This window comes from Apostichopus japonicus, chromosome 17 (assembly GCF_037975245.1).
Source record: "Apostichopus japonicus isolate 1M-3 chromosome 17, ASM3797524v1, whole genome shotgun sequence".
Lineage (NCBI taxonomy): Eukaryota > Metazoa > Echinodermata > Holothuroidea > Aspidochirotida > Stichopodidae > Apostichopus > Apostichopus japonicus.
In genome coordinates, this window is record NC_092577.1 from 12,326,200 (window position 1) to 12,342,155 (window position 15,956).

Sequence of the window (15,956 nt, forward strand, 5' to 3'; positions counted from 1 at the left end):
ATGTTTTCGCTTGCGTCAATTTACCATGAAATGATATGAAAGATAATATCACCGACGATTAAACTATAATATAACTTTTTGGAGAACAATAAAAACAAACAATAACAAGTAAGTAAGTCGCCTTTATAGTCTTTAGTGGAATTGGCTGACAAAAAAAAAACATCTTGTCATAAATATTCCTTTTGGATTATTTTTTCAGACTCACATCATCACCATGAAGAGCATCTTTGCCGCCATTGTTGCATCCCTTTTGGCTGTCCTCCTACTTGCCCTGGCAACAGAGGCAGCACCTCTCGATGAAAATGAAGCCCTATTGGATAGAGCAGTTAGGAGTGCCTTGGACGAACCAATCAGCGATGATGAATTATTTGAAATCATTTTGGATTACCTGAGGGAGAAACAAATCGAAGATCCAAGTAAGTCTGTCTTTCAAAAATGTTAAATAACACGGAACAGTGTGGGGCTGAACGTTTGATTACAACTTTAGGGAAATGAAAACGATGTTTTGACTTGTTAGCAAAATAATCTGCTAACTTTGGCATAGAAAATACTGAGCCAGTGTTATACATTGAAGAACAGAACATAACCATTACACTGGAAGAATGTTGCAAAAACTTTGGCCCGATCGTTTGAAGAGCTAAACTATAGCATTTGAGTTATAGTGAAGTATATACAAGCCGACCGCTACCAATTCATCATTTTCGATTATTATTTTCATGAAATAAAATCTTACTGACTTCGTTAACTTTTTGCCTGTAGCATTAGACTGTTATATCAGATGGTGATTTTCGCCAACCAAAATTGGGTTAAGTTTTACCCATCGACAAGTAAAATGAAGACAATTGTGACCAATAAAACCACTTTGGGAAATTTAAATTGGTAATACTGTCATAAAATTGTCTTGGATTGTGGGCGAAAGCTCTTCCCAACGATGGTTAATTGGATACATTTGTACCCAATGCTGCAGAGTAAAAAATTTGTTCAACAGTTTAAGAGGGCAGTGTATCGAACAAATAGCTAGCAACGCAAAGACGTAAATGATACGCTTATCTTATCTTTGCTCGCTTTGAATGCATTTCTCGTTCATTATTAAAGCACGAATCAACTCTTGCTGTGCGATGTATTTACTTTTGTTTTTACTCCAAAGCGACCTCTTTTATAACCTCGAGGCGTTCCTTTGTTACAAATACAAATCTTCCTTTTGAGCCGACCAAAATAACTGCTGCGCGCCTCAAGTTTGAAGTATAGGCCCCTACAATCTTGACACGGTTGGTTCTGTTAGACGTCTTTGAGGGCGTCTTAATTCGACAGGATGAAGTGATTGATATTTTTGAAACGCCATTTGTGACTTTGCAAAATCAAATAACGCAAAGATAGATATAGCAAAGAGGGAGGTGGCTGTAGTAAACCAAGAAATTGCTCTTATACCTAATATAAAACAAAGTAAGAGAACTATTTGTTTTGATCTGATGCCACCAACAAAGTTGGATTAAATACGAAAATATTGTATTGTACTTAACAAATAATATAGAACCGAAAGCTGTTACTTGCGAAAGCAATATTCTTTCTAACGTTACATTAGCAGTGACTTTTTGCATCATTAGAAAGTTTTGGATTACGCAGTGCATTAAAAAAATTCTTATGTTAGGGTGTGGCGGGTTTGTCGTTATTTCAGACATAAATCTGACCACTTTCACCCGGATAATCATAGCTAGTACAGTGCCACCTGTAATACATGTTACCGTGTTACGAACACAAAGTATAGTAAGAACTGATGCTCGGTTGTGGGACATGAGCAGATAGTTGTTGTACCAACTATGAGTATCGGCTGCCACTTTATATTGGTCTATTCGGAGACCAACAACAACAGCATATAAAAGACGTGAATAACCTTTGCGTGTTATCAATATCCCAACGATACGCATAATTAGTTACGTACGTATATAGGTCTGGTGGCAATTATGTATAAAAACGCGTGTACCATCTATACGATAATCTTCGCCGCAGTGTACCCAATACTTGAAAATTGATCTTCTGCATCAATGAGCCATTTGATGAATAAATAGCAGTAGACATCTTTCTCAAATACTTCATTTCAAGGATTTATTATGTTTCTTTCCTTCCAAAAAATGAATGCCAAGTGATGGTAAGGAGCATTTATTAGAAGAATTATAACATATCAGATTCAGACGATGCACTTCACTGATTTTGAAAACAATTTTAAGCAGCCATTCATGAATAATTGTTTTAGTTTATGTCATAATAAGAAAAAATTAATAATTAATTTCGGATAAAAGTCGTTCGGTTGCGAGGAGGTTTACCTTAACAGATAACGTTAATGAGAACATAGTTATTACTGATTAACTATTTACAAGCACACGGTTAGATGTATATCAATCAAAAAGTCATATATCCTTTATGAAATATTATCCACATATTTTGAGTCCTCTTCCATGCAGACAGGGTGCATCTGTAATAAATTTTCGTGGTTAAATCATAATTGTATAATTGAAAGAGACAAGATAAAGAAAAAAGCAAAACACTGCGCGTTGCCTTGAATAAAGTGTTTTGCATTATAGCAAAAACAGATTGTGCGCCTTTTCACACACAGGTAGTTTTATTAATAGATTATTAGATTAATAGATAATTATTGTTACTTCCTGCTAGCCGAAATACACTTGTCCATAATTTAAAAAAAAAATCAAACTCTTATATAACTTCGATAATCTTACAGCAAAGAAGTTTTGCGGAAATTAATGATAACAGACACAAACGAAAAAAATTAAAACAGTTTCATAAGAATGTATTTCGATTTTTATCAGTATTTATTTCAATGAATATCGCTGACAAAGATATATGTAAGCAACTTTGACAGACAAGTATCATGTCTATTTGAATTAAACGTGACGTTCGTATATCTTGGTGTTCGTATTGTTGCAAATAAAACTAGGTTTACCGGTTTCAATTTTTTGGATAACAACTATACCATGACTGTATCTCGCTCTAAAAGTAAATACAAACTCGTCTTATTGAGTTAGTATCCTATTCCACCTGAAAAGTTTGATTAGTGGCTCAGTGAGAAACGAAATTAGATGGACGGATATTGACATCTAGGTCACATGTAATTACTTCAATAAAATCACTGTATACAATGCAAGCTCACACACCCGTACTCTTGTACTATTCCATAAGAATTGACATAGGAATTGCCTAATTATACTTCCTTTTTATTAGGTCGTACATGTCACAGACAGATATCTTTCTTAACGTTTTATTGTCACATGATCCTGTTGTGAACACAAGGGATGTTAATAAACATATACATAGAAAGCGGAACGATGATAATATGTACCTAGGGGAATCCACTCGTCATCATTTGGAGAGAAAAACTCAGTCTATTGACCTAGAAATGTTGAACATTATAAACAAATTTTAGGATAAAATTTAAGAAAAGTACGAAAACAAGATTTTAAGGCAAAACGATGTATTATTATACTGGATGATTCTCGATGAATATGTAGAAATATATTCGGCATTGAAAGATGTAGATTAGCACCCGCAATCTTTAATATAGGCCTATGACGGTATAGGCTCGTAATATACAGGCACAATTGCGTGTTAGGGCACAGAGTTATCTCGAGGTATGCTTCCAGAAAATATATTGAGCTAAGATTACACAAGTGATTAAGCAATCAACTTTGTTTGACTAGTTAGAAAATCCGTTTATACCTTTCATCAGACGTAGTTACGAAATGTATCTTGTTTATAATCGGGCTGCCTGATTGCCTCTCATAGAATTATACTCTTTTTTTTTTTTTTTTTGGTTTAAGAGATTACAAACTTCAATATGCCTTTATTTCCTACTGTTACTTTTACTACGTTAGGTTAATTTTTAAGAACTAGTGGATTCCAAAATGAAAGACTTTTTGAGAGAAAATCATGATTAAATACTGCTAAATGGCTTCTAAAGGCCTGTATATTTTAATGTCTTTGAAGAGAATCCCTCAAGAGTCTAGCTTTAGAAGAGAAGAAGAAAGTTTAACAACCAAATGTGAATATTTAGATACAGCTATACATTCCTCTTCTAGACAAAAGTTCTTTTTGTTAACCGAGCCTTACAAGAATATACTTCGTTCTAATTTCCAAAGAAGAGAAATGTGTTTTTTTTAATATTTTTTTTTTTATAAATTACTTCCATGGGATTATATCCAAATGTCACCATCTTTAATTGAGGATAAGTTTATTTCCATGCTATCTCCTTTGTAAGTGTTTGAACATGTTATTAATGTTAAAAGGAATGCCCTTGTAGTAATTGCTAATACATCGTTGAGTCATACGTAGTAAATGCTTTTTATTTTTTTGCTTTTATTTTTGTTGAAGGCTGTTGTTCATCAATATTCTCTTAGGAATCAATGATATTTGATTGCTAAGTGCAGGTTTCAACTCGAATTAAAAAAATTGTCAGTTTCAGTTAACATTCTAATCGGCTAATGAAAAATGCTAGGGAAATCAGACATTACGTGGTTAATAGCTTAAAAGGTAAAATTACAATAGCGGATATTCTGTTTTCTATTTACGAAAAACAAAACAAAATGATCATTAAGCTAAATTTGTAGCCAGCCATTGAGGGGTGCAAAGAAAAGTTCCTCGTGTCACACAAGGACAAGACATTTTTGTTCTTCATTTATGACCTTAAAAATTGATTAAAATGTTATTCTCCTTCATTTTGTATGAACAGAAGCGAACGGAAATAACAAACAGAGAATTTGCGATGTGGTTCATGCATTACCGACAACCGAAAAATTCACCATCGTGTCCACTTTATCTTAGTAGATTTAATATGTTTCAGCAATCCATGACTTTATACTGTGGCCAAGGAGGGTCATAAGAAATATATTGAGATTAAGCAAAGTCGAGAAACAAAAAAACAAAAACACTAAACGAAGGTACATTTTAAATCTTGCAATTTCAAGATTCAAAGGTCAAAATATAAACAGTTTCTTATATTGAAAAGAAATAGTATACAATAGGTATGGTAAACATATGTACATATAAATGAATACATACATATTTATCTATCCAAACGCATACATATATACGTTCGTCCACACATACAGATAACATGCAGTATCATAACTATACCCAATCCATGCATATGTTTGGTGTTGAATTATTACACGAGAGATTACCAACCATGGATATTTTATAATGAAGGACCGAGGCCATCTTACCGCCTCTAGAGTAATGGGTTTTATAACTTTTGAGGAAAATGTAAAATTAAGGTTCACACCTTTTGTCATTTTCCCTTTCATCAATTTTAATAACGCGTTATGTCATTCTGAAATTTGTTCTTAAGATTTATGTTTCGTTGATAGTGGTGATTTATATGCAATTGACATTCAGTACTTGTTTTTTTTTTATACTTTTTGTTGAGATTGCCTGTCAGTTGTATCTTTCTCATCCTTCTGTATCTAAAACACATTTGATCTACAAAGACTAGATTTCTAAATATTATACGGTGGTTTAGTTGGATATAAGCACCATGGACGAGTAGTAAAGGCGAGTAATGGCAAGTAATGGCAAGTAGTAAAGTATAGTAATGGTCCATTATATTATAAGCTGGTCATTAATTCAATCTACCACAGTCTTAACCAAATTTTAAATACACCATACATATACAATTAAAGCACGGATTGGTTATGGAATACTTAATACTTTCATTCTGTAGATTACCAGTGCTAAATGTATTACTGTTTGAATATAATTTTCAGTATTAATTGCCATTAATGTAATGGAAGAGCTATTAGATGACGTTGATACCCTTATATTCAGAGAATATCACTAATGGCCAATTTTTCGAACCATCGTTCTAGATTGCTGAATTATGGATATTCTGACATTTGTGACCATTCTTGAGTCGTTATAATATCTGAGGAGACATACTGATCACCATATGATATAGGCTTTACCACGTATATATGCTAGTGCTAGAGAAATGGCAAAATATGTCACCAACACAGGTTAATATATATATATATATATATATATATATTAACCTGTGTTATTATATTCGGGATTTGTTATAAGATGCTTTCCATAGCCTTCACTCGCCCTGATTCTTACAGCATGGGTAGTTTATGTTGTACTCTTCTTTATCCAATCATGGAAAGAAGAAAATCTTAATGGTTTTCTTTGGAAGACTTTCCCATTACTTTCGCGAGAATATACGAATATTGGTATGAAGGTACCAAGAAACGCGATATGAGCATGCGCAGTTGTATTTTTTCAGACGAAATATTCCCTAAGGAACAAATTCAGGATAGATTTTAACACAGATCAACTTACACGGCTACTTTTCATGAATGTTTCCATAGAAGCACACCCAAAACGGTGACTATAAAAAATTAAACTACTCCCTAAGAATGTCACAAGAGTTTCGTGTTATCCCCCAAGACACAATAGATGTTTCCGATACCACATCCATAAATGCATCACATTTAAAAAGCAAATGTCATATGAGAAGCTTCAAGCAACCAAACTTGGAAAGGTAATTTAAGAGTAAAAGACGAAAAAGAACAAGAACACAACATGTTTACATTAGTTTCACGAGGCAGAGGTGTCCTATGGTTTATGCGGTCAGATAGTTTAACGACTTTAACAAAGATATACCGACCAGGTCTTCGAGTCGACAACTTTAAGAAAACTCTGAATAATTTACAAGTTATGTAATACTTCGAAAAAGACTATTTCTAGTTCTGAATCAGATGATGTTAATCTCGATGACGGCCAGATTTGAGAACAACTATTGTGGCGAACGTTCAACATGTTAATAATGCATGAATGTTGTTCTTTTTTAGCCATCATTTATAAACTATCTTTCCACTTTTGTTACAAACATTCTCCTCTAATCAGTAAACACAATTCAAGCGATTGCAATACAAAATGAAATTATAATTTTCTTATTAATGGTCTAAACTTAAGAGCGTATATAATTTACTGAAGTCACATGCATGAGCGGTTATTACGATTCCCCCCCCCCCCAAAAAAAATAATAATAATAATAATCAGTTTATAGATAGATTTCCATTTATATGCATCTGTTTATGTTTTGCTTACACTCACAGCATCAAATTAACACATTGTTCGTGAATGATTTCTATGATAACTTTGAAATACTGAAACCTTGATATCATACTTGCATCCCACGTACTCAGTCAACCTCTTAATTAATGATACAATAAATGTCAGCGCACCTTGTACTAGCCAAAAGAAGGACGAGTAAATATAGTATGCAACGAACATATTCTAGCAGGCTCATCGATTAAACAGATCATTTAAAAATCTCAAAAGTCAATATCAACCATCTGGTCTTTTTGACATTTTCGATGATTACGGACGAAAAGGGCAATGAAAACAAATTTAACGCAAACATTTATATATAATATATATATATATATATATATATATATATATATATATATATATATATATATATATATATGGCAGTATATATATATATATATATTTATTTATTTATATATATATATATATATATATATATATATATGGATACAAGAATAAGTAAATGTCACAATTTTAAAGTTAGCAATTCAAACTTCTAGCGAGGAATCTTATGCTAAGCCTTGCAGTTTTTGGTTTCTTAAGTTCATTTGTTATTTTATTTGTCTTCTATCATTCTTATTTTCAGTTTACGCATCCAAAAGATTGTCCGGGATCCCAGGATTAGACAGTTTGTCCATGATGACATCAAAACATAGGGGAAGCAAGCATTACAAACTTGGCAGAAGGAGGAGGAACACCATCGATTTATATTAAATAACAAGAACGACTGGTTCTTATTATATAAAAAAAATACGACTTAAGTAAGTCTAACTCATGTTTTTTTAAATCTTATGCCTCAATTTGTCTTTCATTTCATGGGCTATGAACTTATTTTCAATTTATGCGCCGATTTCAGTTGTTCTCATTTGAACTATGTTGATAAAATCCTGAACCAATTTGATACTCTGATGTAAGCTGCTATATCCTGCACTAATTTTTTGTAACCTGGATTATGTTGATATTATTTGAACTAAGTTGATATCATTTGAAATGAGTTGATATCATTTGAACTAAGTTGATAAGATACGAACTACTAAGTTCATCAATTTCAACTAAACTTAATTTAATATAAAAGTAATGAGTTTACTCACAATACTACAATAAAAAATAATATATATATATATATATATATATATATATATATATATATAAATATATATATATATATATATATATAAATAAATATATATATATATATATATATATATATATATATATATAAATAAATAAATATATATATATATATATTGAAACAACAAGTATTGTAATTTATATATACGATACATTATTCCCAGTGTCTTGTTCGGGCGGCGTGTAAATTTAAAAGCTTATTTCACTTGATCAAAGTACTCAATGATTCTTCACATGATTTCATTTGATATCTCAAGAAAGGAATAGATCAAATACGAACCAATAATAAAATATTGATAAAGAAAGGAAAAAAAATGGTAATAACAGATGGAGAACGAACTTTTGACGGAAGGTCGGTTTAAGTGTCTCGCGCAATTAGTTTATAACCTTGTAACTCAGTCATTGCGTCAAAGCAAATATACCGTACACATTGTCTTTTATAGATTGCTTAACACACAGCTTCAGGCTCGATTTGCTGACATTGAAATCTTTAAGACACACTTTTTATTTTGTCATTAATATTATATTATTGATATAAAAGATTTCATATCAATAAGTAATTTTGCATAGCTTTTTATGAAGCGTCTAAAATACTCCGATTCATAGAAACGTATCCACGGTTGAACGGTCATACGATCGGTGGACAACGTAAGTTATTCTTAGCTGTTAAGGATGCCTCGCTGAGCTAGACGATTAACTTTGCTTTACTTAGCTGTATAAATGGATCTTTCCAGTGGATGAAGCTGCTTACTTAGCGAAATTGCTAGAATTTTGTTAAATTGCATAATTTAGGTCAAAACTACACCAAAATAGCATGTTGTATCTCGAAAATGTGAACTTTGTGTAATTTGGTAATATTTGGTAACAAAAAGAAAGAATGGATGAATTATGTCATGGGAAAATTGTTTTTGAATTTCTTGATATTATTTCAAATCACAGAAAGTCATATTTCTATTATACAGAGTTGAACTTCTAAATGCAAAAGACCATTTACAACTTAGCAAACATCTCAAATGCATCAGGTCTCAAAGTTAAATCAACAAAAATGTTTATAATAGCCAAAGTAAAGCTTTGGGATCAGGCGCTTAGCCAAGGGTGGGGGCGAAGGGGGAGACTGCCCCCCCCCTTAAGCATAATTTTTTATCGCTAGTAATTTCAAAGTAGAAAATGCTTAGATGCAACTTACAAGGCCTGGGAAGTGCCATGTCCAGCGATCAACAAGACACTTTCGGCCACAATTTTCTTGTACGCTTCACGCCAAATTATGGTGAAGCTACGCTTAGATAGTTTGCATTCAGGCTTCGCCCCTCCCTTGGCAAATTCCTCGCTACGAGTCTGCTTGGGATAACCTCTGCCTGACTAAGAGACGTTTTATAGCCAATCAAAATAGGTTACCCTTGATCAGAGATATCTTAAATCAGTAACAAATCAACTAATAACAGTGTGGACAATTTGTGTCCTCCCAAGAAGAGTGAAAGAAAGTGTCCACAGAAGATGTTTTCCGGGCCGTCTAAAAATATCATATAAAAAATTCAAAATAGGTGGATGGAATATTTTGTTTAGTTTTGGGAGGGATGGGGATGGTAGGAGTTCAAAATTTCTCTAAAACTTTTAGTTTACTTTTTATTTTATTTGTCAATTTGTAAAATGTGAACAGTAATTTGATAGTTTATAAATAACAATAAAATAAACTAAGAATATCAAAAAGTAAAGAAAAGAATGAAATAAAATAAAATAAAATAAAATAATTATAGGATCTTCTTCTCTCCTATGGTTTGACACTATAAGTAAACTAGGTTGTAGAATACAGAAGGTATAACTTAATGGGTTTCTTTTAAAAAATTAAATTCAAAAATACAAAGATATGTCCTCAATCTGTGTCTCCATTGAAATTCCAAAATATGTTAATCAACATTGCTGTTTGAAGGATCGTTTACTATATAAAATCGATCAAAATCATTATTCTCTCAGAGCGTGCATCAGACAAATGTTATGAATTATCCCAAATTAGCGATTTTACTTAACAGCCAAATCATTTCAAGAAATGCGATAACCACTATCCTTGAAGCTTAAAGAACCCAAGATTTTTTTATTTTGTTTTAATATTTATTTTGTGTTTTTCATGTACATTCTGTTATTTTATTTCCCTTTGCAGGTTTTACCGTATTGGAATCCCAATGAACAGAAATTAATAAGTACGGAAGCCACCAACGAACGTGTTAATGACCTACGTTTTATACCATTCAAACAGAAACAAGACATTCCATCAACTCACTAAGAGGGGAACAAAGAAGTTCATTGGAGGCTACCGTGAAGATGATTTTAATAAAGCAATGAATAGATTTTAATATTCAACAAGTTTAACCTAAGAAAGCAGAACAAAATCCATTACATGACAAAATTAACTGTTTTTTCTTCTTATTTTTATTGCTCAATAGCATTATTTTGTTTGACAAATTATTATCTGTTGAAAAAATGATACTTTTGCATTCGTTCCTTTCAAAAAAAGGGGGGTGGGGGGGCATGAACGAAACATGTTGACGGAATGGTTGGCCTACATAAAAAATCAAGACCAAACAAAAGCACTAAATAAGATTTCACCACCGTTATTAAAAAACAATAGTATATTGTGTCTTTATTCGATTCCATTGTTATACGTATTGTTTGATGTACAAAATGATGAACAAAACAAAGAAAGAAATCTAGTTGTTGGAAAAACTCTCTCTTGTTTTTTAGAAACAGAAGTATATTGTTAGGAGAAATGGAATGACGTACACATTTTATTATTAAGAAAACAAATTCTACTAAATATTAAAAGAAACATGGATATTTTTTATTAATTCAAATGTTCAACTTATATTATCCAGCTTTTTGTTGCTGTTGCTCTTATTTCTTTCTTTTTTAATTATTGATCACCATGGTAACGGATAACTGTCACCTTCTCACTTCACCTAAGGTCAATTCAAAGAATTAATTAAATTGAGAGTAACATTGAAATGCGTTAGTTCAGTCATTGTAGTTATGTTATATGGTGTTATATTGTCTTTTAAAACACATTTTAAATATGTGACTTAAATGTTACCGATATAGCCAGAAATATGCCAGAATTCAAATAAAGGCTAGTTTAATTCAAACACACACACACACAGGTGTGTTTTACATTCAGACCGAGGACTCCATTGTTCTTTCAATTGTTCAAATCCACGTACCCTAACCTTAACAATACCCTATAACAATAGAATTCTTTCGAGAACGTGGTGATTCTTTAGAAATCACATTCGAGGACCTGGAATTCTTTTGTTCAAGTCCTCGGTCAGAATACAAAAACATGTGTACACACGCACACTCAGTCCATTGCAATGTCACAAAACACGCCATCTCTCTTTGACATTTCTTAGACTGTTTTTAGATATTTAAATAATAGTGAATTATTTGAAGAGATTGAATCCCCAGGAAATTGCTTGCATTGGTCAACCTTTAAGAAACAAATGAGTAAGCTTATCTGTGAACAAAAAGGATAAAAGAAATTTGCAAATAGTGCCATAACGACTAGACAATTGAAGAGGAGAAAAAAGATGAAAAATTAGGGTGAAAATAGCTTCTTAAAATATTTCAATTAATTGTACTATCCATTTTCCATCTTTAGCCATATATAGATAGATATACAGATATATGTTCGTGTGTTAGTCAGTAAGTGAACACTTATGGAAAGCCTCCAAAACACGTTAACAGATGGTAGAGTTTACTCCCCCCAATAATTTCAAAAATACTAATCGGTTTGCAAAATCGATCATTGCGTTTCAAGCTTACGGATTCATCATCATTATCGAGAGCACATCGAAACGGGAAGTAAATTAACTGCCTAATTAAGACCGTGCACGGCGAGGCTTAATGAGCTTTTGAACGCGAAATCGACTGAAGTAGCGTAACTTTTAGTTCATTTTTAAACTTTCACTGCAGGCCGGCCACATCGAGAGAGGTTATTCATATATGTTATCGTATGATATATAAGAGTAAATATATTGCTTTGGCATTCGAAAAGGAACTGCGGTTGTATACGCTTGCGTTGAACAGACTATGATATCCTACAACACATGTGATGGTAGTCAATTCTATACAGCTTATAGTAATAAATCAGATACTTGAAATAAAAATTAAGCCCCCATGAAACCTTGAAAATAAATAAATAGAAACTATTCGGTCGAGAGTGAGCAAAATACGAACAACCAAATTTAAGGTTATTGAGCTATATAATTATTTTGACGTTATGTTGTTTGAAAGGTATTTGAAAGTCCTATTTCCTACTGAAACAATTTATTTTGAAAAATTAATCATTTCACTCAGTTATAAAAATAAGGAGAGTAAAATAATGGTAGTTCTGTTTTGCGAATAAATACGAAACTTTCGTTCTAAATTTCACGAAATGCAGGTTTTTACTGTTCCAACATTTCAAAACGACTTATATCAAGTTCAAACCGAGCGAAGAAAAAAAAATGTAATAACAATGTTTACTTCACGTGATACAATGTTAAGACAGTAAAAGACATGCCTGCCTCGCTCTGTTTTAATTATGTTGAACTAGTGAAGCGAACCACTTGTTCAAGAAAAGACACATCATCAATGTGTTAAGTATATGACAAAGAGAGAGATATGCCATATAAATTATCCTCTTAAAGTGCTTCATCCATCATTAACTTTGTGTGTGTGTACTATACCAACTGATCTATTTTGCTCGCTTGATTTGACTTGTAATTAAATTCATGGTTTTAAGATTCAATAAAAGACACAAAAAAACGTTTGATAAATCATCATTGGATTTTAATTGATTGCATAAAAAAATGTCTTAATTGTTGAATTCGATTAATTTTTTTCTCCCCTTCTCTTTATGTTTGTGGTTTAGTCATCTATACATGTTAAATGTAACTGCAGCTTATGTAAGTATGATAATCGAAACATGATGTTTTCCAAAGAATGAAGAACAGCTATATTCGTTTTCGTTGTATTTCTCATATTAGGTTATAGAACTTAGATGAATGACAACTCGCTCGGATATATAAACACATTGGATATACTTTCCGGTACAATAAAAGCGAGTATACGGACAATTAAATTTGTATCAATCAATTAAACAAAGTTATATACCATTGGCTATGGAATTGGGTAATGAGTACATCTGTCAATAAAGTGTCATGCGAGGTTATTGGTTTAGATGAAGGGACAATAATATAAGTGAAATGAATAATTCGCGCACACTAACGACCATCAAATATACCTAAGCATTTGACAATGATATGCTATCTGCGCTAGGCTATGTGCCTATATACAACCACAGCCTAAATGAAGAAGATTTCTTCCTTTCAGCTTTCATGGCGAGATGCGGAGACATTGAGTTTACAATACAATCGCAAAGGCTGTTGCATATTACAATAATATCGCAATGGCAGTTGCATATTGAAACCACATAAATCTATACGCTGGTGAAAACCTTATATGTGTGTTCTTCGCTCGTATATGTGGTCAAACCAGCCGATTCACACAGAGATTACAGTAACTACTGTAAATCTAATATCTTTGTAACACAGTAAATACTGAATCGTGCTGACAAATCTGATAAATTGGTAGCAAGTGCTATTAAGTTTACAGTAAGAACTGAGGATATGTGTTATCACAACAAATCCCAAACAACTGGATTTGTTGGAATTACACATATCCTTAGTTCTTACTGTAATCCTAATAACACATGCTATACACAATCCAGTTTTTACTGTGGTAAAAAACTGTAAGATTTACAGTAGTAACTGTTTTCTCTATGTGTATCGGATGGTCAAACATTTACACAGTAGAAGTATTACCAACATCAAATAAGGTGGCATACTCTTATATTAGAGTCTATATCAATCCGCCCGAATGTTCTCCGATAGCTCAGGAAAAGTGTCAAAAAGCAATAGGAGACATGTTATCAATCAGGATATGTTTGTTTTTGTGGCTTTCATGTTGAAGAGCATGAATGGTATAGTACATGAAGTACATGTGGTGCACAAAGTGGGTCAATTGAGGCAATTTTAGACCACTTTAGGCCTCCCAGGAGCAGCGTACGAAAAAGATTAACTACTGAGTGAAGAGGTTTGTTTACAAGTGACGGAAACTTCAGGCTCTGAAAGCAGAAAATATGCATGGTCATAATACAGAAAATTTATAATTCCTTGAATGGCCAAGTTCTCAGCTATCCAGTGATGGGTAGCGTTTAGCTAGTGGGAACTTCTATCTAGACTTATAAACCACATTAATTTTGTGATTTAGTGTGTATGTCAATGGGACTTTTAATGGGCGTATGCCTCCTTCAGACCTTCAGTGTGATAAATGTTAACTAGTACCATTTCTATAAAAAATAAAAATAAATCACAAAGTAGATACGCTTTCAAATACCCAATAGCTGATTTTATCGCCATGACGTGCACATTATTTCCAAGGTGTGACAGGGTGGAGTTGGGGTGGAACATTCTAACATCAAAAATGACTTAGCAAGGGTAGTTACCAGGCGATATGGCATTGAGTCGTAGAATTCAACTCCTATGCAGAGGTTAACGGTCCTTACACTGAACAAAAATGAAACTTTAGACGTCAAATGGTACATTCTGAGGCAAATTTAGACTGTAAAACAGGTCTATAATTAGACCTTAATGCAAAGTTTGATCTAACATTTTCCTAACTGAAGTGTCGCCCTCGTCCTCGCCCCCTCGAACCTCGACCCCTCGACCCCTAGCCCCTAGCCCCTCGCCCCTCGCCACTCGCCCCTCGCCATTGCCACCTCGACCCTCGACCCCTCGACCCCACGCCCTCTCCCTTTTGCCCCACGCTCACTCTCCATCGAGCGCCTTCGCCCCTCACCCCTGGGACCTTTCCCCTCCTTGCCCCTCCCCTTGGCGCACGATAAAGTATATGGCAATTATGTATGAAGGGTTTATGAGATACTATGAGCCTCTGTACATCGTATGTACACTGTACACCGTACACTGTACACACTGTATACTGTACACACTGTACATTGTAGGAGTCCCTGTACACCGTATGTAACTGTCGGTATATAGCGTAATACGTGTACCATCAGGAGGAGCGAATTCATGACTGTTTTGTCACCTTTAATAGGTGTTATTGTACAACTTCATATCAACTCAATTTCAATTTCTTTATTCCAGTATAAATTACAAAACTTATAAATAAGACACATAATAATGATACATAAAAGACGTAAAAATGTACAATCATGAAAGCATGAACAAATAAGAAATAAGATGGAGGATTAGAAGTTTGAAAGATTAAAAGGATTATAACAGAGTTTCTAAGAACCCATTTTGAATATAAATGGCTGCTCTGTAGATAAATGAGTTCTTAAAAATCATAAAAATTTGCAAGATATAGTAGGATTTCGTAGATTGTACTTGTTTGTTCTATTGCACAGAGGGATCAACTCGGAGTGAAGTGGGTGATCTTTAGAACATAAAAGCTTAGACTAAGGTACGTGTGTTAACATAAATGATCTTCTGAAAACAGTTATGATTCCATTACGACAAATGGTAACTAAACGGTAAAATAAATGACAACAATATATAGAAAATGTCTTTCGTTATCGTCCAGTCAAAAATGGCTGTTACGAGATATCGATACATATGTAAATTCGGTTTTTGAAGAAAGAAGTCCGCTAT

At 33.1% G+C, this 15,956-nt stretch overlaps 1 protein-coding gene across 1 annotated transcript in view; it reads left to right on the forward strand.

Moving 5' to 3' along the window:
* Positions 1 to 13,234, forward strand: part of LOC139984705 (uncharacterized) — a 66,113-nt gene extending 52,879 nt beyond the window's left edge. Inside the window, exons 2-4 of the mRNA XM_071998719.1 lie at positions 200 to 416; positions 7,709 to 7,883; positions 10,409 to 13,234. Coding sequence (XP_071854820.1) covers positions 215 to 416; positions 7,709 to 7,836 — 330 coding nt within the window. The 5' untranslated portion in view covers positions 200 to 214 and the 3' untranslated portion in view covers positions 7,837 to 7,883; positions 10,409 to 13,234. The remainder of the gene's footprint in view (positions 1 to 199; positions 417 to 7,708; positions 7,884 to 10,408) is intronic.
* Positions 13,235 to 15,956: the final 2,722 nt, after the last annotated feature.